The sequence below is a fragment of the Cavia porcellus genome, unplaced genomic scaffold, assembly GCF_034190915.1.
Source record: "Cavia porcellus strain 051 isolate PalLab524CR breed Dunkin Hartley unplaced genomic scaffold, mCavPor4.1 scaffold_16, whole genome shotgun sequence".
Lineage (NCBI taxonomy): Eukaryota > Metazoa > Chordata > Mammalia > Rodentia > Caviidae > Cavia > Cavia porcellus.
In genome coordinates, this window is record NW_026947499.1 from 7379864 (window position 1) to 7405008 (window position 25145).

Below are 25145 nucleotides of genomic sequence, written 5' to 3' on the forward strand. Positions count from 1 at the left end.
GTTCAGACCTAGCATGTACTCTGCCTCTCTCACTTCCAGTCATACCACATACAATTCTTAAAAAAAAGTTAGATATGTGTTTCTAAACTGGGTGTGGGGGCACACTACTGTGATCCCAGCACTGGGAAGGCTGGGGCAGGAGGATCGCTAACTTTCAGCCAGCTTGGGCTATATAGTGAGTTCAGTTTGAACTATGTGAGATCCTGTTTAAGAAAAAAACAACAGGGGTTGGGGATTTAGCTGCATAAGCACCTGCCTTGCAAGCAGGCGGTCGTGAGTTCGATCCCTGGTACCGATTAAAAAAAAAAAAAAAAAGCAGAAAAAACCAACAAAACAAAAACCAGTAAGACTTTAAAATTTTCAGTGGTAAATCACAAACAAAAATTTCTGCTTTTTTCCTACCTTTGCTATCAATCAACAATGTTATTTCAGGGCTGAGGATTTAGCTCAGTGGCATAAGTGTCGGCCTTGCAAGCACGCAGTTGTGGGTTTAATTCCTGGTACCGATAGGAAAAGACCAAAAAAACCAAAAAACAAAAAACAATGTTATTTCCCACTGTGCCCTAGCTGACTTTATTATGTGGTGTGAGACTGAATCTAAGGCCTGGGGCATGCTAAGCCTGTGCTCTATGCTGCTCATCTATGTCCCCAGAGCCTATGCCAGCAGCTGTGGAGTAAAAGGGTAAAGACAAACATGAAATACTGTTTAGAGGTAAATCATTTTTACCAAAGAATGGAAATTTTAGTCTACAAAGAATTAGATCCTAAATATTTATTTCAACTATATCTGGCACATCAACATACATTCAGTCTACCAAAAAAATTTAATATTGTTACTGATCCAAACTCAGTAACAAATTTTGTAGCTGCATGTGGTGGCCATGCCTGTAATCCCAGCACTCTTCCAGGCTGAGGCAGGAGCACTGCAAGTTTGATCTCAGCCTGACAACCTGCTTCAAAATAAAAAACTTAAAAAGGGCTAGGGATGCAGCTCAGTGGGAGAGCACTTGCCCAGCATGTGTAAGGCCCTGAGTTTAATTCCCAGTACCACCAAAAAAAATTTTTTTTCTAAATATCTCTTTCAATTTTCTTTTTCATTATTTATAATACATCATTTCTCCTTATATGCTCCCATATTCCCATATACATATCTAAAAATGAACATTCCCTATATAGTCACGATGTGATTTTTTTTGTGGTACTGGGGATCAAACTCACAACCTCACACTTGCCAGTCAGTCGCTTATGCCACTGAGCTGAATCCCCAGCCTTACAATGTCATTTTCATACCTAACAATATTCTTTTGAGACAGGACCTTGCTATATAGTTCAGGATGGTCTCAAACTCACAGCACTCCTCTTGTCTCATCTTTCTGACTGCTGGGATTACAGGTGTTGGCACTGTCCCTGGCCTTACCTAATAATGTTTTCTACAATAATCTCTGTCTCTATCTCTTTAAGCATTGCTGAGATTGAATTCAGCTTTACCATAGGCTATAGCCTCTGCTGTTTTTTTGTTTTTTTTTTTTTAGAAATAGTCGCCTGTGCCCCCCCAAAAGAAAGAATTGCTCAGGACAAAGTTTAGAATACTGCTTCAGCTCCTCAGAGTGCTGGGATTACTGACATGTGCCACCAGGCTGGGTTACCAGTAATTGCTTTTACACATACATCATTTTATTTATTTATTTTTTCTTTTTGAGACAGGGTTTCACTATGTAGCCCAGGCTGGCCTTGAACTCACAGTGATCCTTCTGCCTCGGCCTCCCAAGTGCTGGGATTATAGGCATGTGCCATCACGCTCAGCAAGCACACATTTTAAAATCTAGTGCACTGAAGTTTGTCTTTGCAAAGTGTAGCTCTAGATGTAGATTTTTAGTGACTATGTGACTGTAGGCAAGTTACTTCTGTAACCCTTAGCTTACTCACCTGTAAAATGTAGACCAGCTTAACATCTTAACATCTTTATTTTTTTGGAACAGCTGAACATCTTAAAATTGATTGACTCAAGACAGAGCAGCTCAGTAAAACACTTAATACAGTGCCTGGCATGCAGTAATCACAAACATAAGCAAATGAAATACATTTTGAATTATGATGCTATTGATTTATGACATTGTTCCCATCCATGAAGTGTTACTTTATGAGTTCTGTCTTAAAAGCCAGAAGTTAAATGTCCACCAAAGGCCCGTGAACATCCTTATTGCTATTTTTAAAAATCAGGATCTCCATGAATTGGTAAATTGCCCAGCCTGGGCTTGGATTTGGGATCTTTTTGCCTCAGCCTCCCAGATTGCTACGAATACTACTGCTTTTTGAAAAACAAGATTTGCAAATAGCACAGAGTGCAGTGCCACACACGCCTGTAAGATCCAAGCAGACCAAAATTCCAAGTCCTGCTGGGACTACACAAAGTTCTCTAGGCTGGCCTGGGCTACATAGGAAGACTCTGTCTCAAAAAAGATAAACTGAGATGGGGGAATGCAGAAAAAAAAAGGGAAAAACATCCCCCCCCCAAAAACAAAAACCCCAAACAAACGAAGATAAGTTATAGGCAGATACAGACATAGATAGTGATAAGTGAATTATAATTGTTTATTAGCAATTAAACTCAGAAAATGTAATTTGAACTCAGGGGACTCCACAAGACTTGAATTCTAGTTAGCCATTCATTCATCCTATATGTATTTATTGAGCACCATTGGCTGGGGACACAGCCGTGTGCGAGATAAGCAATAATTATCAACAAACAATAAGCCGAATATACAAAAAGTGTTCATTTTAGCAGGGCGTGTTGGCACACATCTGTAATCCTGGCCTTTGGGAGGCTTAAGCAGGAGGGTCACAAGTTCGAGACCAGCCTGGGACACAGACCCTCGTTTCAAAAAACAGTAACAGACACGAGCGTTCATTCACCCCTATCCTGACCAAAGCAGATGCTGGGCAAGGTGACTTTAGAGACTTATTTCGATGGAGTTAAAAAACAAGGTTCAAAAAAAAAAAAAGATTCCGAGGGACATCACGCGAGGGGACCCGGAGACGCAGCGCTACGGTGCAACTGTCACTGTCAAAAACGTCCCCCTGGGCCCCAAGGCGGACCCAGAGCCTAGGTTCCGCCGCTGCCCGCACCGAGCGTTTCGGAAGCGAACCGGAAGTGGGCGGCAACCTGGACCTCGGCCCACCCACACGGCTTTCCCAGCGATTCGTCGCCCCCGCCCAAGCACACCTGGCGCCGGGCGAGGAAAGCCGCCGAAGGGTTCATAGGTGTTGCCTCCGCCCGCCGGGAGTCGCTGTCGCAGCGTCACCTCAAAAACGCCATGGGCGTGCCTGGCACCGGCGAAGTGGCGGGACGAGCCCAGCGCGGAGGCCTCGCCGCAGCGCGTGCGCGCTTAACCGCCAGCCGCGCCTACGGCGACGCGAAGGGATCATACTCCGTGGTTCTGTGCTGCCACCTCCGGGATCGCGCGAGGTTCCGGCTTCGGCTTTGACGAGACCACCAAGGACCAGTTTTACGAACTAGAGATCGAATCCAGGGCCCTCAGATCTGAATTACAACTCCAACTCCTTTATGTTTAAAATTCTGAGCGTGTCGCTAATCTGAGTGTGTGCTAATCTGCACACATCGGGCTCAGGTAGCAGTCTTCCTGCCTCAGCTTTCCAGAGTGCTGTGCTTACAGTAATGCGGCTCCACGCGGCTGTGCACAGGCGCAGTTCTTCCCATCACCCAGTGAAAGTGAATCAAGTTAAAGATTGTTCGTCGGTCCCCTGGAACCCAGGGCCTTACATGCTAAGTCCTAATGACTTAAGACACTCACTTCTTCCGCCGACCTGTCTTCACCGAGTTTAGCCCTGTCGCCTACCGGCACACCGAGCCCCGAGCCCCGAGCCCCGAGCCCCGAGAGAGGCACCTGGCACTGGGATAGGTGGATGAGTGCACCAGATGCGGAGTCCCGGCCACCCTAGACCAGAAGCCTGGATTTTGCTCTTGATCGGTAGTGAGAACCGTGGCCCTTTCTCGCGACAAGACAGACCATATATTGAGTTGAATTAAGCCGTTTACCCGTTTCACAGTCTCCTCTTTTTCCCCTTTCCTCTCCTTAAGCAGGAAAGGAACTGGGTGGGGGGAGAAGTTGCTGATCACATTGAACCCCTGGAGATCCACTGCCTAACGCTTAACCCATCAGACAGGATCAGAGGAAAGGCCAGGCACCGAAAGTATTTGGGTTCCTTTCTGGCTGAAAATGAATTAGCATGCACATTATCCTTGTGTTGGAAAATGGGAAAACAAAATTAAGCTATCTTGCCTTGAATCTCTGCTGGCTTGAGTGACATTTGCTTCCTTAGTTTAGAAGAATCAAAACAGCATCTTAGAAATTAAAACCAAGGAAGCACGTTCTGACCAGTTGTTAAAGACAGCTTGCCTGTCAGGCAGAGTGGGGCATACCTATAATCCCAGCACTCCAGAGCCTGAGGCAGGATTGCTAGTTTAAAACCAGCATGAACAACCTAAGGACAAAACAAGACCCTGTCTCAAAATAAGAAGCAAAAGTGAGACCCTGAGGGCTGTAGATTTAGGTCAGCAGTTTATGCACTTTCCTGGCAAGTGCAAAGTTGTGAGTTTGATCCCCAGTACCACCCCCCCACACACACACACACAAAAGGTGAGACCCTCAAAAAGACAAAAAACAGTTAAGGAGAGTGGGATGGGGATGTAGCTCCATGCTCTATAGGGTGCCTCAATTCCCATGTTCCTCAAAAACAGAACAGCCATTCAGGCTTTTATCATGAAAAATACACCCACAAATCCATTATTCGAGATGCTGAGGCAGGAACCCAAATTTGAGGTTAACAGGCAGTTTAGCAAGACCTTCTGTCAAAATTTGGAAAGGACTGGGAGTGTAGCTCAGTGGTAGAGCCCTTGTCTAGCATGCACAAGGCAGTGGATTCAATCCCAATATTGCAAAAAAATAAATGGCTAAAACCATCACCAAATCAGCTTCTCAATACTTGACTGCACAAGTCCTGGCAGCAGAGAGGCCATGAAACAAACACCACAGTTCACCAGGCAGTCAAGTCAGAGGCCTAACACAGGAAGGGTGTGCAGTGGACAGTAGAGATTAGGAGTAACAGTAAGTGAACATGGCAAGAGGAAGACAACTGAGTGCAAATTAAAAATCTCAGTGCTTTAAGTTCACTTCACAGGCTCCTTCAAAACAAACTCCTTGACTCCCCAAGTAAAGGAATTTAGTAAAGACATAAAAGAGAATTCATCAAATTTATGAACTTTTTAGCTTTTAACTTTTATTAGTACATGTTTGCAGTACATGATTCACAGGTCATTTATTCATTTTATTTATTTTTTGAGAGGGCCTCACTATGTAGTTTAGGCTGCCCCTGAACTCACTTTGTAAACCAGGCTGGACTCAAAACTCAGCAATCTTCCTGCCTCAGCCTCCCAAGTACTGGGATTATAGGCTGGTGCCACCACACCTGGTTGACAGGTTGTATTTTAAACATAGCAGACTTGAGGTGTTCCCCCCCCCGAAGACATTCTTGCCACGTAATCCAGGCTGGACTTGAACTCATGATATTCCCATTTCAGCTTCCAAATGCTGGGGTTACATGTGTGTGCCGCCATGATCAGTTCACTTGCGACTTTTATGTAATAACCAAAATAGAGCTTAAAATTGCTTCTCAGCATCCATTTTTTTAAAAAGTGAGTAAAATACTGTATCAAAATTGTACTTGCATTTCAAACTGACAGCTTAATCAGCAAATATCTTAGGGGCTGGGGATTTAGCTCAGCAGCATAAGCACCTGCCTTGTAAGCAGGCGGTCGTGAGTTCAATCCCCAGTACCGATAAAAATGAAAAAGACAAAAAAAAAAAAAATATCTTACACGGAGTGAGGCAATATACTTTCTTAAAAATATACTTTCTTAAAAAACACTAGACTGAGGATGTGAATTAAAGTCAGTTTATGAAATGGGGACATCTGAATCAGGTTGAAATGCTGCGTTTTAAATTTGAAGTCAAAAAGACTCACATGTACATTAACTGTAGGCACAATTCTGATGGGTCATTCACCTGCTGTAGATGAACTGAAACTGCATTTGCCAAGAATTGTGAATCTTAAGAATTTTTTCAGCTGGGGTGGTGGCTCACACCTGTAATCCCAGCACTCAGGAGGCTGAGGTAGGGGGATTGTGAGTTCAAGACCAGCCTGGGCTACAAAGTGAGTGCGAGGCCAGCCTGAACTGCAGTGAGACCCTGTCTCAAAAAAAAATTTTCTTCATGAAGCCACATGTACGGTTTATCAATTTTTTTTTTTACTGTTATTGGGGATCGAACTCATGACTGTGCGCTTGCAAAGCAGGTGTTTATGCCGCTGAGCTAAATCCCAGCCCCCCACGGTTTTCTTTTTTGTAGCACTGAGCACTGGACTCAAGGCCTTCATGCTGCCAGTCCTCTTATTTTCAGATGCTCTGCGTCACTATATTGCCCAAGCTGGTCTCTAATTTGTAACACTCCTGCCTCAGCCTGCTGGAGGTGGGATTATAGGCACGCATTGCTTCAACTGGCTAAAGCCAGTTTGAGGTATCTACCAGCAAAAACAGAACACATACACGTAACACACACTAATTTTCTTTTCTTTTGGAAACGGGATTTCATGCTGGCCTTGAACTTGCTCCTTTGCTTCAGTTTCCAAATGCTGGGACTACAGCAGTGCTCCACCAAGTGCAGGCAGTGAATGGTCTTGATGAATAAATTTGCTGCCTTAGGTGATCCTACTGGGAAAATTCAGTTAATGCAGAGCATCTTTTTTTGGGGAGGGGGGGCGGAGTACCGGCAATCAAACTTAGGACCTTGTGCTTGCCAGACAGGCGCTGTGCCACTGAGCTATATCCCGGCTTCAGAGTATCACTGTTAAATGTACATCTTTATTTCGTATTTTTCTAAGACACTTTTTAAGTGTTTAACATTGTATTTTATGGCAACATTGATTTCACATGTTCTAAGTTTGTCCCCTCCTATCCCTTCCCCAGCCCTGGCTCTAATTTAAAGTTCTCTATAGTTTTTCCGCACCTGTCCTTCGAAGGTTATTTGGAGGTTCTATGCTGAGGACTGAACCCAGGGCCTCACATATGCTAGGGAAGTGTCCTGTCACTGAGCCACATTCTCAGCCCATTTCATTTTAGTTTTTTTTATTATGAGACAGGAGCTGGCTAAATAACTGTGGCAGTCAGCCTCCTGAGCAGCTGGGATTACAGGTACATGCCACTGTACTAGGCTGCAATTTTTAGAAACCCAAATCTCTTCACCTTGTAGCACCCGATGGAGAACAAAATTTATCCAGTGTATTCATTAAAATCATTGTTTCTCTTGTAAGAAAGGCATGTTTAAAAAGAGAAAAGGTAGGGGCTGAGGGTTTAGCTCAGCGTTGTGTAAGTGCCTGCCTGGTGAGAGTGAGGTCATGAGTTGGATCCCTGGTATCAAAAAAAACAAAAAGTGTGTTTTCTTTTCCTTTTTAAAACTTCTGTAGGGCATGTTTTAACTGTTACTTCTCAGATTGTGTAGGAAGCATGCTGCTTGTTCCTACATACACAATGGAGAGCCAGAACGAGAACTTCTAGGTTACCAAGGGGCTTTCCACTCAGAACTCGAATAAGCAATGTCTAAGGGCGAGGATGCAGCTCAGTGGTATAAGCGCCTGCCTGCCAAGCGCAAGGCTGAGTTTGAGTACCAGTACCAACAAAAAAAGGGTAAAATGGATTTAGAAGGCAGCTGTGGAGACACATTCCTGTAATCCCAGCACTGGGGAGCAGGATTATAAATTTGAATTCAAGGCTGGCCTGGACAACATAGTGAGACTGTCTCAAAAAAAAAAAAAAAAAAAAGTCAATTTAGAGTCTGTCTCCACTTAACATTACCAAACAATGTTATGGACTCTGTCCAGATGTCCCTCCAAAGCCTTATCCGGTCATAGGTGGGGCTTTTTCAGAGTTGGCTGGATCTAGTGTGTGAGGCTGGACTTCAGGGTGAGTGCTTACTAAATCTGCACTGATTGGTTTGGTACCCACCCTAAGTATAACGGCCTAGACAGGACATAAGAGGGGCAGAAAAAAGGCTGCTAAGGGCACTTGGTGCCTCTGGCCTGCCATGGACTGTTTCTCCTCCGAGATGCCCCTCTGCCACACCAACTGCCTTGGAGCTGGCCGACATGGACTGAACTTCTAGACATTGTGAGCCTACTAATCCTCTACTCCTGGAACTTTAGGTGCTGGGTATTTTGTCTCAGCAATGAGACAAGTAACTAAGACACAATGTTTCTAAGTATTCTTGGAAAATATAATCTTTAAATATATGCGTAATATTCTGATGCATCATGTACAACCATTTTTCTAACCATCTTTCCTTCGTTCATTCACACCATTTGCAATTTTTTTTTTTTTGTCTTTTTCCTTTTTATTGGTACCGGAGATCGAACTCACGACTGCCAAGGCAGGCGCTTATGCCGCTGAGCTAAACCTCCAGCCCCCATTTGCAATTTTTGATGTAACATTTTGACGAACACCCCCATCTATAAATTTTCTGCAAGACTTACTATTACTTCATGATAGAGTCAGAGAGTAGCTTACTGGGTCTGACAGTGCATTATTTATTTTAACCCCTCATCTCAGAGCAGCCTGGGCTACTGCCAACAGCAGTTATTAGGTAACAGCAGACTTATGGTTAACAATGAAACAAATTCCACCACAATCTGTGAGCCTAACCCACCTTACAATGTCACACCAAGACAATGGACACTTGACTGGCAAAGAAGCCAAGTTAAAATTCTCGTAAAAACGCTCTGCTGTTGGGGAGCAAGAATCCAGCAGAATAGCTTGCCAGGCAGCCCGCAGTGTTGGGGCGGAGACATGTCACTGGCATGACACCTGCCCAGCACACACAGGGCTCCAGGTGTGATCCCCGGCACAGCAAAATAAAGAAGCCTGCAGTGATTTGCCAAAATAATTTTTTTAAAAAAGTAGAAAGTACCAAATGACCAGAAATGTTTATTTTACTGAATTCTAACTCATGCATAAGCATGACAGTCTTCCCTGTTTATTACACTGTGGCAATAAAAACAAAAAACAAAAACCAAGCAGCCTTGTGCAGAACAGTGAAAACGCCAAGGACGAGGGCAGGCTGCAGTCTCACTGCAGGATAAATATATATATTTTTAAAAAGCCTCTCTCATTGGCCTTACAACTTTCAGTTCAGGTCATTAAATACAAGTTTTCATAATCACTTCTTTACTTCTCCAAGATCTTCAATGCTGTCATCATCCACCTGCAAACACAATTATATATCATGAGTGCTGGCATTCAAACCAACCAACCAACCAACCAACCAACCAACCACAACCCTTGCTCCATGTGCATGCGCCCCGCGCGTCACCTCTGGCCACTTTTCCTGAATGACCTCAACGATGTCATCTGTGAAGTCCCCCTGAATGATGATTTCATCCTCCCCCGTTACTGAGGCACCACAGGAGAATTTTTGAGCAAAAAATCTTTGTGCTTCTTTAAGATCGATTTCTGATCGTGGTGGTGGTGATTTTTAAAAAGAAAAGGTTAGACTACAATTAGAATTGTGCAAAGGTATTTTTCTTTTTCTTTTCTTTTTTTTTTTTTTTTTTAATTTTTTTTTTGTCTTTTTCTTTTTTTATCGGTACCAGGGATCGAACTCGCGACTGCCTGCTTGCAAGGCAGGCGCTTATGCCGCTGAGCTAAATCCCCAGCCCCTCTTTTTCTTTTCTTTTGTCTTTTTCCTTTGTATCGGTACCGGGGATTGAACTCACGACTGCCTGCTTTCAAGGCAGGTGCTTATGCCGCTGAGCTAAACCCCCAGCCCCGCGAAGGTATTTTTCTATTTTGAAATTTACCTTGCATTTTAAATTCATGAAACAGACGCTGGTAGTAGATTTCATATTCCTTTCAAAATAATTAAAACTACCACAGACAGAGCTCTTAATTCCACATACATTTTCAACGTAAAATAAAAGCTCAACATACAAAAACAGCAGCACTCGCACTCTACTTTTCAGAGGCGTAAGGAAGCGTTAAGTCCAGGCACTCTCCACACACTGCCAAGCAGGAACGTGGTCCTTTTGTTCAAGCCCCTTTTACCAAAGAAACGCATAGCAGAGAAACAAGTCTGCATACTGACAATGCAGCCCGCTGATGTTTTCTAGCCTGTGTTGTCACATGGACAGACCTGGATTTCTTGTACTGTTTTGCAGTTTCCTGGGGACTGAGCTCAAGGCCTGATGAGTACCAGGAAGCCCTCCAGCATTAATCTCCACCCTCAGCCCAAACCCTGTTTTTTTGTTTTTTTTTGAGACAGGGTCTCTCTATGCAGTTCAGGGTGGCCTTGAGCTCACTTTGTAGCCCAGGCTGGTCTCAAACTCACAAGGATCTTCTTGCCTCAGCCTCCCTGAGTGCTGGGATTACAGGTGTGAGGCACCGCACCTGGCTGCAGGTCCTGGTTTTAAAATCTTTCACATCTTTCGCACAGCAAAACCATTCACTCACAGTGGCCAGGAACTTCGGGCTCCGAACAGGTGTCTACCGCCCACAGCCCCCATTCCTACTGTTATCCCATGTGGAACTTGACAGGCCAGCTTGCAAACCCCCACCCCATGCCTAGAGAAGACAGAGTGCAGCACTGGCATACTTCAACAGGAAGTCCATCCAGCCCTCCCCATCCTGGACAAAATACAGCCACGCAAGACACTGTGGTACAAACCTGTCAGCCCCAAATTCAGGAGACTGAGGGTGGGCTACATAATGTAAACTTCATTTTGTATATTCTTAGTAAAAGCAGGCCTTCCTAACACCAGTTAAGACAAAAAAGCAAGTGAGAACGCAGCTCACACATGTGACATATACTTAACTTCCAGCAGTGCAAGACAAACAGAAGCCTGACTCACCAAAAGTTGCAAGGCCACATACTCTTGTCACGTATTTCTTCTTCGCTCTGGGAATTTTGGCTATGGTGACCTTTTGTGGAACAGTCTTCTTTTTCTGTTTTATTTGACCCCTTCCACCTTTGTTTATTAAGAAATACTTTACATTAATTGCTTTGTTTTTATCATTATGGTATACTAAGCCTTAAAACTGCCCAACCCCGCACTAAGGTCTGAGGACACACAGAGGCACAGAACACAGTCCTACTTTCTAGACACTCCCAGTCTAGTGAATCACGTGCCTTCTCCCCAAAAAAAGGAAAACTTGCTTAACTACAACAACCTGCAGGAACAAAGCACTTCGCAGCTTTACAGAGGAATGACTTGATAAGCTTCCAGAGGACAGAAGAGGTTTCATTCCAGCATTCTGTGAGGCTGAGGCAGGAGGATCTTGTCTTGCCTGGGTAACTTAGTAAGACTTTCAAAAAGACTCTCAAAAGAAAAGCCTGGGGAGGGCCAGGGATTTAGCTCAGTGGCATAAGCATCTGCCTGGCAGGCATGAGGTCGCAAGTTCGATCCCCGGTACCAAAAAAAAAAAAAAAGGAAAAGAAAAGGCTGGGGATATAGGGATATAGCTCAGTGAGAACACCTGGGTTCAATTCCCCAGTGCCACAAAGGGAAAAATAAAAAGGATATTGTAGGGAAATGAAACAAGTACAGAGACTGAAAAAAAAAACCATTCTTTCTGGAAACTATATTTGTCTTCATTTAAGGGTGCTTATGGATGAGTAGCAAATGAAGCCAGAAGAGCAGAAGACTACACAGCAGTCTATGAGGACTCAACGCTCTGTATCAGATTTGATATTGTGAGGGGAGAAGCCACTGGAAGACTGCAGGGATGAGGTTTATTAAGATCACCCTGTCTAGAGAGAAGAGGTCAGATCCACGAAGAACAGGGCCAGCACAAAGGCCACCGAGGCCCTGCATTAGCGCAGGCAGAACTCATCAGAATACAAACCCATTCATAGCAACAGTAGTGGCTACCAGGCACAGGATACAGATAGGAAGGAAGAAAAAGGACGTAGAACTGACTCAAGTGGGCAAAGTGGAGCCTCCAATGGCGCTTAAGTTCAGATGCCAGGATAATTCACACCAAAATGGGAACATGAAAGTCAACTTGGGACTCAGTAAATCTGGTTTCAGAAGCGCTGTTTGTGCCTGTGGGACCATGCATCCTTCAATTTGTACACACAAGCCGGGCACGGATTTGGGTCACACGTGGTGTGTACAGAAGGCAAGGGTAGGACACAATCATCAAGTGAGTCTTTTAGAACAAAGAAGGGTCTGGCTGAAGGGAAGGAGAGCAAGAAGTTAAGAAGACGTGAGGGTGAAGACTGGGAAGCACCCACTTTTAAGTGACAGAAGAAAGAGAAGTTTACGCAGAAGACCAAGAGGAATGACAGACGGAAGATCTACGAAGGGAGAGCCGCCACAAAAACCCAGGAGGAGCACAGGTCAGCAGAGGAGTGAGCCAAGTGCTCCCCTGACTTAAGGGGTTACAAACCACTGGGGGTTTGCATTAGGGTAGCTGCATGGAGTCCAAGTCAGGTCAGGACAGCTGAGTGAGATGAGAACGGGAGTGGTGAGTCTGGGCTTAGGGAAGACATCTGGCTGAGAGGGGCAGGAAGGATTAAACACACAGACCTGGGCTCCCGGGAGAGTCAACATGCAAAATCTAAACAGGACAGGTGGTGCACGCCTGTAATCCTCCCAAAATAAGACACAAAATCCTGAAAATCTTCATAAGCTAACTGTAGTTACAGGGACACAGGTGAAGATAACACCCAGAGTATGAGGAATTAATTTTTTTTTTTTATTGATACCAGGGATTGAACTCATGACGGCATGCTTACAAGGCAGGCGCTTATGCTGCTGAGCTAAATCCCCTGCCCGAGGAATTAAGTTTTAGAAGACACAAAGATAAGCAACAGCTGTAACCCAAAGGTTTTAAGCTTTTGGAAGTAATGATAAAACAGAATACCCAGAATTCTAGATGGCTGATTGCATTTTACCTGTACAGAGGGCACATTAGAATGCTTTCTTGGAGCTGGTTTACTAATAAAGGGCAAATCATACCACATCCAATCACGATCCTGAGAAGATAATTTTATAATGATACATATGTGGAATTACAATAATAACATTTTTTAAACTTTGGGAACCTTCTTAATTTCATTTATCAGAGAGAAAGCATGTTTGTATAAATCAATACAGAGATTTAAGTCTTACCTCTCTTTTGTTTTTTCTTCTCTTCTTCTTCCCCTACTGATCCTTGACCTTCACTAATTCCGGCTTCTTGTTTGGGTGAATTTTCTAGATAAAAAGATGAAATTGAAGAGCATGAGCAGCATTTCATATGTTAAACAATTACTGTTGAACAACCTCAGAACCAAGTAAGGCATTTTATCAACTGAGAACGACATTTCTGAGACAAAATAATTACACTGCCGCCACATTTCTTTCCAAAATTAATTCTAAGGTCATCCTGGCGGAGTCCTAAGGTCTCCACATATGTACCCCAAAGGGTCATGTGTTAAAGTCTTAGTTCCAGGGTGATGCTGGTGGGAGAGGGTGGAAATGTTAAGAGGGGCCCTCCCCAGAGGGAGCAGGACCCAGGCCTGCTCCTCCTCATCTCCTGGCACTATGCTGTGCGGTTCTGCCCCACTGGACACTGCCAGTGTGATGAGCTTCCTCACCAGAGGACCAAAGCAACAGGGCCACTGATCACAGACTGAACCCTCCAGAACTGAGCCAGAAGGGTCCTTTTCTCTATGAATGATTTCAAGTATTAATGATAGAATGACACCAAGCTGGCTGACAGAGAAAATGACAGGAGTAGAAAGTGGTCTTTGATAAGGGTGAATTAGGGTTTCCTTAGCCACAGGAAGGCGCACAAGGCACTCAGGCCCTGCAGGAGCTGCTAACTCATCCTGTCACAGCAATTCCGATGTGAGAAGGGCTCCTCTTCCTCACACCTCCCCCTAGACACACCATGGCCTTGGTGGGCCAGCCCCAAGGCCAGCAGCAGAGAATGACCACATTTTCAGACTCTAAGATCTCATTCAGTCTCAGAAGGTACTACACAATCGCCAGCCCATAGAGCCTCATCAGGCATACGGGCTCGTTCATCACAAAACATGCCGAGACCTGGGCAGCAGGGCAGCATGGAAGCTCTGTGGTCGGCCTGTGAAAGCCCAGGCTCTCCCTTTCCTGACACTGCTCCCACTTAGCAATCTTTCAAGAGAATTCATCAGCCTCAGCACTCTTGTGATATCTGTCCTCCACAGCCTGCCCTGCTCCTGCCAACAGCAGCTCCATTCTTCTCAGTGCTTAGACTAAAGCCCCAGGGCCCCCTTTTCTTTAGACCTTACAACCTCAGGAAATCCTATCAGTTCCACCTTCAAAATACATTCGGCATCGGCCTACTTCCGACCACCTCCATCCACTGCCACCACTTTGGCCCAACAAGAGCTTCCTGCCCGTGTCCCATCTGAGTCTTTTTTTTTTTTTTTTTTTTTTTTGGTACCAGGACTTGAACTCAGGACCTCATGCTTGGCGGGCAGGTGCCGTGCCACTGAGCTATATCCCTGGCCCGAGTCTTTTCTTTTTCTTCGGTACTGGAGATTGAACTCGTGATCTTGGCTTGCCAAGTGGGCGCTTATGCTGCTGAGCGAAACCCCCAGTCCCATCTGAGTCTATTCTTAAGCCAGCAGCCAAGGTGATAATGCTACAGCTCTTCCGCTCACACCCCACTGTGGTCTCACTCTGTGAGTGCTGACACTCAAACTCTGTGACTGCACATCCAACTCTTCTTCCCTGGCTGCCTGCAGCAAGGCCCCCCCCCCCCCAATGCCTCTTTCTTTTTCCTTTCTTCATTGTGCTGGAGATTGAGGCAGGCCCCTTGCAGGGTAGGGAACTGCTTCGCCATTGAACAATACTCCCAGCAACCAACTGTTATTTCTGGAACACTCTCAGGGCCTTGATTCTAGCTATATCTTCTGCCTAGACAGCCATGTGACTCATACCTTCATTCCCAAAGGCCTTCAATCAAATGCTATCTTTTTAACAAAATCATACCAGGTCAGCAAGTAACATTTCACGTCTCCTCCTGACAATTCTTACCTTCCTCCTTTCAGCTTTTTTTTGCTTTTTGAGACAGGGTCTCTCTATGCAGTTCAGGTTGGCCTCAAACTCACTGCGATCCTCCTGCTTCAGCCTACTGAGTGCTGGGATTACAGGCATGTGCCAGGCTTCAGTTTATCATTATCTATATACCTTTAACACAACTGATTGGTTTCCCCTTTTAGAATATAATTCCTACGGAGTAGATCTTCTGCTTCTTGCTTTATCCTCAAAGCCCTAAACAGTATACAGCTTACAGTCTGCTCACAATAAACATAAACATACATTTGCCCCTAAATCTTTACTGTTTTTCATAGCAAACTGGATACTTAGGTCTATCCTGTCTGAGACCTTTTGAGTTTTAAAATTAATAAGAGATTAATGAAATTCTGTATCATACTAAAAGAAGACTTTCATATCTTTAAAATCATGATACATGTGCCCTTTTTTCAGATATACAAGCTTAATAAAAGAAAAAAAGGTTCATACCTACAGTAAGTTTTGCAAATTCATTTGGAAAATTCTTCTCTAACCATTGTCTACATTTAGTAACATCAGGCATGTATTCACAGTACTGCAAGAAGAAAAGAAAAATAACAAATTGAAACAAAACATTTTCAAACAATACATTTCAATTAAAAATCATTCCCTACACTCACTATATAAAGATTAGAACTACCTCCACCTGATTACTCAACCTCAGGAAAACTCTATTCAAGCAGAAAATACCCCCAAAAAACTAGAAATCAAAAAGGATTACGTACCTCCTTATTGTAGAAAGTTTACATATCATCTACATTACCTTTTCCCCACTCTGCTCAGATGTATAAGTACTGGCTTTAAAGTTACTCATATTTATCAACTGACTATTCATGAGTTCATGCAAAAATTGAAAATATATACCAAGGGCAAGTGCTATACGTGTCTTTGCTGGCACAGTGGCATCTAGCTGTGGTTCCAGCATTTCAGGAGGCTGAGGCAGGAGACAGGTTTGAGCCCAGGAGTTCAAGCCCAGCACAACACACAGGCACCTCAATCCTCAACTCAACTCAACAACAAAACGAAACAAAATGAAGCCAGGCACATAAAGACACATTGCATGTAACCCCAGCTTCATCAGAGGCCATAAAAATGTTCTAAATCATAGTTAATTCTAGCATTCTGGAGGGAAGAAGGATGCAAGTTCGAGCCCAATTTTAGCAACTCAGCAAGACCCTGTCTCAAAATAGAGCTGGGGATGTAGCTCAGTTGTTCGGTTACCGTTCTTTAAAAAAAGTGAAATTCTACTATCAAATGACATAAGTGAAAAATAAACAAACAAAAATAAAGCTCTCAGGTTAGCTCTAAAATCAAGAGTGATTCCAAATGCAGACATTAAAAGAGAAAAATGTTTAAAAGCACTTACCTCTGTTGGTAATGAACAGACTGGGGAAATGGAGAAAAAAATGATTTAAAATGTTAAATATTTAAACACATCTCAAGTTTGTTATTACATCTGATAGAATGTTTCACTTCTACATTTCCTCTAGTTTTTTTCTACCGCCTTTCAAATGCTATTTCTAGGGGGTTTTTTGAGGTAAAAGGCATATCGTTACCTGAGCTGATACTACCTTGATTTTCTGATCTGTTTTTTATTTTTTTGAGACAAGTCTTACTACATAGTTCCTGGCCTTGAACTCTTAGACAGCCTTAAACCAGCAGCAGTTCACCTAGCTCAGCCTCCCAAGTGCTGGGATTACAGGCATGCACCACCACGGTTGACTAACATCGACCACCTGTTAAAATGTTTGTCAAGCTATAGGCTTCTAGAAGATAATTAGGTCTTGCTTACTCCTGTATGTGGAACACATGCTCTGCACAGGCACGATCTTAGAGTGTGTTTCTAAATGAGTTTAAGCTGCTATAGTCACCTTTTTTTTTTTTTTTTTTTTTGAGACAGAGGCTTGCTGTGTAGTCCAGGCTGGCTTTGAACTCTATGTGTCCACGCTGGCCTCGAACTCCCAGCAATCCTCCTACCTCAGCCTCCAGAGTTGAGGTCGATTTAGACTCTAGCTGAAAGCTGAGATCAGTCTCTTGTAATCCACACCCCAGTCTTTCTGAAAGGGGAAAGGATGGGACAGTGAAGGGATAGTGGATGTGCCTCTGTCGTCATTTCTATTTTTTTATTTGTCTTTCCTTCTGTCTTCTCCATGCATATCAAGCACACTAAATGGCTGGCAGAAGTCACATCCACAGCGTTAACAGGAGTATTCCTTCTTTCCCTATTGTTCTCACGCCAATTAACTTGTCATTTGCTGGCTTCTCCATCATCATCGCTTTCCTTGACTTTCTCTTCCTAATTTATGCTACTCCTTTTGTTTGTTTTAAAGATTCAAGATCTTGCTGTGTTACTCAGGCTGGCCCTAAGCTCCCGGGCTCAAGCTGTCTTGCCTAAGCCTAGAATAGATGGACTACAGACATGCACTACCTTACCTGGTTATGTCACTTATTTAAACTTTCATTAAGGTTTAGTCTTATGACAGCCAACCTTGCTCAAGTCTTCATGTCACTTTTCTGGACAGAAACTTTTTGCAACTCATTATCTGTGAGTGAAGTCTCCTAAAATCTGGCCCCAAACCGCACTGCCTCACAAATTCCTGCCTCTCCCCTTCATGAATCTCACATCACAACACAGCTGCAATGCTGCAACCCCTCTATCTACCCACTACGTTTCTGCCTGTCTTGCTTTATTCCTCTGCCTGGCACATCCGCCCTTTGCCCCTCTGTGCTGGCCTGAATGCTAACTTCCCTTCAAGTCCCCATTCACCTGTGACAGCTTCCATGAGGTCTTCCTGATTCCCTGTAACAGGATGAAAGCTCTCCTTTCTGCACTGCTACTCTGGCTATGGTTTTTTCTTTTTGTTTGTTTTGAGACAGGGTCTTACTTCAGGATGGCCTTGAACTCACTATGTAGTCCAGACTTGAAGAAGCAGACCTTCCAGCCTCAGCCTCTCAGGTGCTGGGATTATAGGCTCTTTCCTACTTGCCTCTATTTGCTACCAGCCTCCCCTGCAGGTTCCTTTCAGCCCATACCTCTGTTTAGCACATGTAAATTATGTGCAGATAGATAAAAGGCAGGGCCCCGACAACACCCAATCCTCCTCAGAACTTAGCCAGGACCTTACACAGTAGAGCTACTCAGTGAGTGTTTTTAGTCTTGAACTGTTGATTCACTATGATAGGAACCCTGCTTTCTTAACAATCTGGCTATCAAAGCCTACCATGTTTATAAAATGGTAATGTAGCGTCTAAACTCATGTCCGCTACTACTTTATTCAATGAGACATAATAATGTTTACGTCCGACAGAAGCCTTGTGTTATGCTGCTATGAACAGTGTTGATTAGGCAGAAATAAATCTTTCAATAGCTTCTACTCTATAGTGCTACTTTATGGAGCAGTGGAAGTCACAGGAAAAAGGGTCTTTTCCTTGACTCACATGGGCTTTCCAATTAAAAATGCTGTTTCACAGATAACTGTCACACAAGAATACAGCCAGATGTGGTGGGACATGCCTGTACTCCGAGCACTCTGGGAGGCTGAAGCAGAAAAATCACAAGTTCCAGTTTAGCCTGGGAACTTTGCAAGACCTTGTCTTGAAACAAAAACTAAAAAGGGCTGTGGATGTAGCTCAGTGCAAGGAACTGGATTTAATTCCCAGTGTGATAAATAAATAAACGTACTAATTTCTGCTGCATCAAGCATGCTTTATCACTGCAGAAAAACCAAGATCAACCTTCTCCTAATTTGACAACAATTAAGATAAAGCTTCTCCAGCAGGATGTGGTGATGCAGGCCTGTAGTCCCAGCACTTGAGAGGGTGAGGCAGGCGGATTGTTTCAAGTTCAAGACCAACCCAGACTACAAAGTGAGGCCAAGGCCAGCCTAAACTGTACAGCGAGGCCCTGTCTCAAAAAAAAAAAAAAAAAGAAAGAAAGAAAGAGAAGCTTCTCTACGCGGTGACATCTGCCCAGCTTGCCTCACTCCAAGTACACCCCAAGGATCTGCAGGCTCCTCTAGCTCCTTTCTTAGAAAAGCTCCCATCGTTTCCACCTCCGAACGTCACTCTGTGGCTGACAGCAGCAGATCTTTAAGTCCTGGCCTGGGCTGCTGTTCTGACAGTTTAGACTTGCCCGCCTGGAGAACTGCAGCCCACCACTCCAGCTCACTGGACTGGGAAACAAGCCCACTCCTCACCTCCACACAGCGAGCCTCGCCTCTTCCAGTGCCCCTCCTGCTTTCCTGCGCTGTTTGAAAACACAGAATGGACTGCAGAGCTCTCTCCTTTCACTGCTAAGCAGTCCAGCTCTCTGGAGGGGCCCTCTGCCCTCTGCCCAGCTCCCACTGAGAGAGAAGGCCCTGGCCCACCTCCGGTCTACGTTTCTGCAACTGGCCTCACTCCTTATCGGTTCTCACTCCTCACAATACAGCACATTAACCTCCTCTGGCGCCTTTTTCACTTTCCTGTCCATGGAACTAACAGTTCACTACAGATGATGACAACCATTGCAACTCCTAACTGATCGTTTAGAAATAATAATAGATGGGGCTGGGGATTTAGCTCAGCAGCATAAGCGCCTGCCTTGCAAGCAGGCAGTCGTGAGTTCGATCCCTGGTACCGATAAAAAAAGAGAAAGACAAAAAATAAAAAACAATAATAATAGGTAACACTGAGAACTTACCATGTGCCAAACATGTTTCCTCTCTTTTTGTGGCAATAAGGATAGAATCCAGAACATTCACAATGAGCTACAGTCCTAACCCTTTATGTTTTGGATTTCTTTGTTGGGGGGAGGTGGGATCAAGGTCTCACCATGTAGTCCAGACTGGCCTTGAACTCTTGGTGATCATCCTGCCTCACCCTCCTGAGTATAGAAGGATGTGCTATCATTTTTGATTTTTTGCAACAGGGTCTCGCTCTGTAGTGCAGGCTGACCTCCAACTCACAGCAATCTCTCACCTCAGCCTCCTGAGTACTGGGATTACAGGTGTGTGTCACTATGCCTGGCTTCCCCTTTTCTATTTTGAGGCAGGGTCTCATTAAATCACTAAATTGTCCAGGATAGGTTCAATGCAGGTGAAATTTGTAATCCTCCAACCCTCCTTCCTCAGCCTCCCAGAATAGATCACATGAGTGTACACCAGCATATCCGACTTCATTTTTTCAAATGGAAGGGGAGGCGTTTTTGTTTTTGAGACAGGGTGTTGCTGTGCAGTTCAGGCTGGCCTTGGGCTCACAGCAATCCTCTTGCTTAGCCTTCTGAGTGCTGGGATTACAGGCATGCGCCACCAAGACTGGCTCTTTCTTTTTGAGACAGTCTGGCCTCAACTTCATGGTCCTCCTGCCTTAGCCTCCTAAGTATTGTGTGTGACACCAAACCCTGCGCAATGTATTATTTATCCTTCTCAACAGAGCTCTGAAATAGATTCTGCTGCTATTTCCATTTTATGAAGGAATTGGCCAAGATTACAGTCAATAAAAGTCAAAAAAAAAAAAAAAAAAACCAGCCAAATTTAAACTCAGATAAAGGCCGGGTATGTAATTCAGTAGTAGAAAACTGTCTAGCATACACACAGCCCAGCTTCAATCTCCAATAATACAAGAGAAGTAAACTCAGAGACTTCAACACAGTCTGAACCCTGAAGACCTCATATATTTCCCTGGACCTGACCCCACCCTGCCCATCAGTGTTTCTTTACTCCAAATCAGCCTTCTGTCCCATCATGTCTTCCTCTCCCTATAGATAGCATATGAAATTATGCCCCCATACTGTTCACCTAAGGCTGCTACAAACCCTCATCCCTCTAAAGAAAGATCCAGGCACACCTAATTCACATGGTCAGTAGCACTTTGCTCAGTATTAACCACTGCCTGGCACTTCTCACACACCTAGACCTTAAGGTCCTCCAGAAGAAGCTCATCTTTCCTCACCCTGCTGCCTACACAGCAACACAAAGGAGACAGGGAAATGGAAAGAATTCCCCCTTCCCACAAAGGTCAGGGATTTCTCTTCAACAAATTATTTGTGGGGTAAACTGAGTATTTAGTGTAGTTCTTATAAGTCACCTGAGTCAGGAGGATCACAGCCTGGGCCACTTTGTCTCAAAATAAAAAATAAAAAGACTGCAGATGTAGGTCAGTGTGCAAGCTCTGGGTTCAGTATCTAGCGTCAGCTGGGTATGGAGGTACGTGCTTGTAATCCCAGCTTTCAGGAGGCTGAGGCAGGAGGATCACTGCACATTCAAGACTAGCCTAAGTTACAAAGTGAGCTCAAACCCAGCTTCAACTGCATAGCCAGACCCTGTTTCAAAACAGACCAAAAAACCAAACAAACGTAGTGCCTCTACAAAAGCCATCTGAGAAGTGACATAAGCAACTCAGTAGCATGGTTTTCACAACTTGTATTTTATCAACTCTTAATTATTTTTATATTTTTTATAGAGCTATGTTTATAATTACGCAAAGTCAATGTAATGTTATCTTTTTTTTCTTAGGGGAATCTCTCACATAGTGCACTTTATAAAATACAATCTTAGGGGCCAGAAATTTAGCTCAGTGGCATAAGCATCTGCCTTGCAAGTGTGTGATCGTGAGTTCAATCCCAGGTACAAAAAAAACCCCCAAACTTAGATTTGATGAAACAGGACAGACACAAAGAACAACTGTTTTATTTTTGTGGTGCTAGGGATCAAACCTAGAGCCTTTCACATACCAGGCAAGTACGCTACCACTGAGTTACATCCCCAGCTCCAGAATATTTTTTTTTTTTTTTGAGGCAGGGTCTTATTATACAGTTTAAGTTGGCCCTGAATGCACTATCTAGCCCAGGCTGCCTTTGCACTTATAGTAATCCTCCTGCCTCAGCCTCCTCAGTGCTAGGATTAAGTGCACCCCACCAAGTCTAGTCAGAATAGTTCTACACTACATCTGACAAACAAGATGAAAATCATAATGAACTAGCATACAATAATAATAGGTATAATAATAGCAGCATTTAGAAGACAGTATTCTTGTGTTAGGTAGCCCAGGTACTTTACATCAATCATCTGAATTAACATGTCATCTTCTTTCTCATCCCATATATATTAGCAACAGACCTTTGTGCCTTAGAGAAGTCAAGTAACTTGCTAAGGGCCATATACCTGCTAGAATCACAAAGCAAATACTGGCCAATAACTCCAAAGGCAAAGAATGTAACTGATTATGATATAAAATAAATGAAGCAAAATGGTGCACATCTGTAATCCCAGCACTCTAAAAGGCTGAGGCAGGAGGATCACAAGTTTGAGGCTGGCCTGGGCAATTTAACAAGTCCTGTCTGAAAATAAAAGTGGGGGCTGGGGGGTGGAAATTAGCTTAGTGCTAAGACCATGAGTTCATCCCCAGTTTAAAAAAGACAAAAAAGATGGGGGGAGGAACACAAATTTCATAAGATTGAACCCAGCCAGGAGGCTGAGACAGGAAGATGGCAAGTTAAGTCTTGCCTGGGTAACTTAGTGGAGATCCTGTATTAAAATAAAAAATAAATAAAAAAGGGCTGGGACGGCTTGGATGTGGCTCAGTGATACAGCTCGTCTTGCATGCACAAGGCCCTGGGTTTGATCCCCAGCACCACAATAAAAAAAAAAATGTTGGGACTACAGCTCAGTATGAGAGTGCCTCTGGGTTGCATTCCCAGTGGAATAATAACAATAATACTAACAACAATAAACTTAACATTTAGGGTACTGCACACTAATTTTATTTCATTATCAAGGATAGTCAATAAACAATGAGTCACTAATATCCCCTCCCCAGTTATGAGGATTGAATCCAAAGCCTCACACTGACTATATCCCAGGCTAGTCCCTTTTTATTTATTCTCTCTTCAGTCCTCAATACCTAAAACACACCCAGCACACGGTAAGTAGGTGCTCAAACATTTTTATGAAAAAAATTTTACTTCCCCTTTTACTGTCTTTTGTCTCCAAACTTTTCTGAAAGTTTTGAAAAACAAATAAAATAGATCCTTGAATTGAAATTTTCCTACTGAAAATGAGAAAAAAATAATCATAGTGGAAAACTATTTATTAAGTCCAACATACACGTTATTTCTCAAACCAAAAGACTCTTCATCACCAGGCATGGTGGCACATGCATATAATCCCAGCAAAAGTCTGAGGCCAGCGTGAACTACATAGCGAGACCCTATCTCAAAAAAGGGAAAAAATTTTTTTCCAAGGATGTTTTGCTACTTTTTCTTGGGGGGGGGGGTGGCCTAGGAATCAAACTCAGGACCTTGTGCTTGGCAGGCAGATGCTGTGCTCCTAAGCTATACCGAGTTGAATGTGTCATTTTTTTTTTTTTTGTCTTTTTGAGATGGGGTTTCACTGTGCAGTTCAGGCTGCCATTGAACTCACTTTGTTGTCTAGGCTGGCTTTGAACTCACAGCAATCCTCCTGCTTCAGCCTCCCAAACGCTGGGATTATAGGCATGCACCACCATGTTCTGCTGTCCTATTTCTCACTTCAACCTTGTCTCCACTCCTTAATCCAGTTTGCTATTCCTGGTCCCTTAATTCTCCACAGACATCCACCAACTTTTTCTCCAAAACTTCTCTCCCTATAGGATACCATTTCTCACTTCCTCCTCCATTCTCTCCTATCCCTCAGGACTCATCATCTTCCAAGGAGCCAGAACAGCCTATAACATCCAGCTTAAATAACCTCTATGCATGTCTCTAGTTCAAGTAGACTATAAGCTCCTCCAGGCCAATTAACAAGACACAAACCATAAAGATTGGGAAGATCTTAACCTCTGCTTCCTCCTCAGCAAGCTCCCTTCTTAATTAAGGGCTTACCACATGACAAAGGTAAAATGAGTGAAAATAAAACAAAACACGTAATAAGACCAAATGTAAAACTATCAACACAAGGCATCAAAACACAGTAAAAGCCATCTTTTGCCTTCCAACACTTGCCTCCACAATAAAGGACTCGAAGTGGGTAATCGGCATCTAACTTGGCACTGTTCTTTGGATCCCCTTTGAAATCAGCCACACTGGATTCAGAAATGTCAGCAGCCATTTCATAAACCTGGAAGCGAGGGAAATGACACTTCCATTATTCTGACCCAAGACCCCAAGGGAGCAGCACTGGATGGAGTAGGACTTCTTTCACTACATGGCCTCCCACCCCAAAAGTGCTTCAGTTCTCTGTGAAGTGAGGAAGACAAGCTGAATTAGATCATGAAATGAGAGCAATTCCCGGCACATCTATCTGATCCATAAGTTTACATGGACGCAAGTAGTGATGGATAAAGGGGGGAGCTGAGAAAAAACAAATGGGGCGAAATGGACAGGGTGGGTGACTTCGATGGAAACGGAGCAAAATGTCTGAGGGTGACCTGGGAGGATGCAAGGTGCAGCGAGAGGAAGGCTCCAAACAGATGAGAGAAGCGAAGGCGGAAGAGCCTAGGCACAGAGGGGGGTCGGACGCGAGGTGCCCAGAATGTAGGGTGCGGGACACCGACGAAGGAGGACGGAGAAGGGGAAAGAGACGGGAGGGGGCGGGGTGGCCGGGGCCAGAAGAGGAGGGAAATGGGGGCAGAAAAGCTAGGTAGCAGCGGAACGTAAGAGGGCTGAGGTGACAAGTGTGAGCAGAGCTGAGGCGATAAGGACGAGCAACGCTGAAGGGAAGGCGCAACCCTGGGACATCCGAGGGGGCCCATGTGGGCGGGGGTGGAGACGCCCGGCCCCTTTCCTCCAGGCGGCATCTCAACTTCCCTCACGCCCCAAGCCTCTCAGAACCGGAAGGGGCGCAGGGAGTCTTTACCCGGGCGGTCGCACAGCCCCGGCCGCCTCCACTCCCGCCGCTCCCGCCAGCTGAAGCGACACATGCAACTCCTCTACGCCGGCTAAGGCCGCCCCAAAACCCGTCTACCCGGCGTGCTCTCGCGAGCCTATAAACATTTATCGCGAGATTCCGGCCGTTACAAGG

At 44.3% G+C, this 25145-nt stretch overlaps 2 protein-coding genes across 12 annotated transcripts in view; both read right to left on the reverse strand.

The window, feature by feature from the left end:
- Window positions 1-3767, reverse strand: part of Ccdc62 (coiled-coil domain containing 62) — a 33996-nt gene extending 30229 nt beyond the window's left edge. For 3 of the 10 annotated variants that reach the window (XM_063225548.1, XM_063225547.1, XM_063225546.1), the window contains exon 1: window positions 3224-3755. In XM_063225548.1, coding sequence (XP_063081618.1) covers window positions 3224-3259 — 36 coding nt within the window. In that variant the 5' untranslated portion in view covers window positions 3260-3755. Of the gene's footprint in view, window positions 1-3223 lie in introns of all 10 variants that reach the window. The other 7 variants (XM_063225550.1, XM_063225549.1, XM_063225545.1 and 4 more) reach the window with 7 other exon arrangements.
- Window positions 3768-8631: 4864 nt separating this feature from the next.
- Window positions 8632-25134, reverse strand: Denr (density regulated re-initiation and release factor). Of its 2 annotated transcripts, XM_003462913.5 has the most exons (8): window positions 24981-25134; window positions 24128-24242; window positions 16535-16554; window positions 15619-15703; window positions 13237-13320; window positions 10972-11088; window positions 9438-9577; window positions 8632-9329 (listed from the first exon to the last, which is right to left on the reverse strand). In XM_003462913.5, exons 2-8 carry the CDS (start codon window positions 24231-24233, stop codon window positions 9285-9287), a joined length of 597 nt encoding a protein of 198 aa, XP_003462961.1. In that variant the 5' UTR covers window positions 24234-24242; window positions 24981-25134; the 3' UTR covers window positions 8632-9284. The 2 variants fall into 2 exon arrangements, with proteins under 2 accessions (XP_003462961.1, XP_063081622.1); XM_063225552.1 differs by lacking the exon at window positions 16535-16554 and having other exon boundaries at window positions 24981-25116.
- Window positions 25135-25145: the final 11 nt, after the last annotated feature.

What these genes read in the sequence shown, in the direction of transcription:
- Denr (XM_003462913.5), bottom strand. Translation starts at nt 24,233, where the DNA reads ATGGCTGCTGACATTTCTGAATCCAGTGTGGCTGATTTCAAAGGGGAT. An exon ending in ATTTGCAAAACTTACTGTAG is followed by an intron (nt 13,321 to 15,618) that starts GTATGAACCTTT and finishes CTTTTTATCTAG; the next exon opens with AAAATTCACCCAAACAAGAA. An exon ending in TTCAGGAAAAGTGGCCAGAG is followed by an intron (nt 9,330 to 9,437) that starts GTGACGCGCGGG and finishes TTGTGTTTGCAG; the next exon opens with GTGGATGATGACAGCATTGA.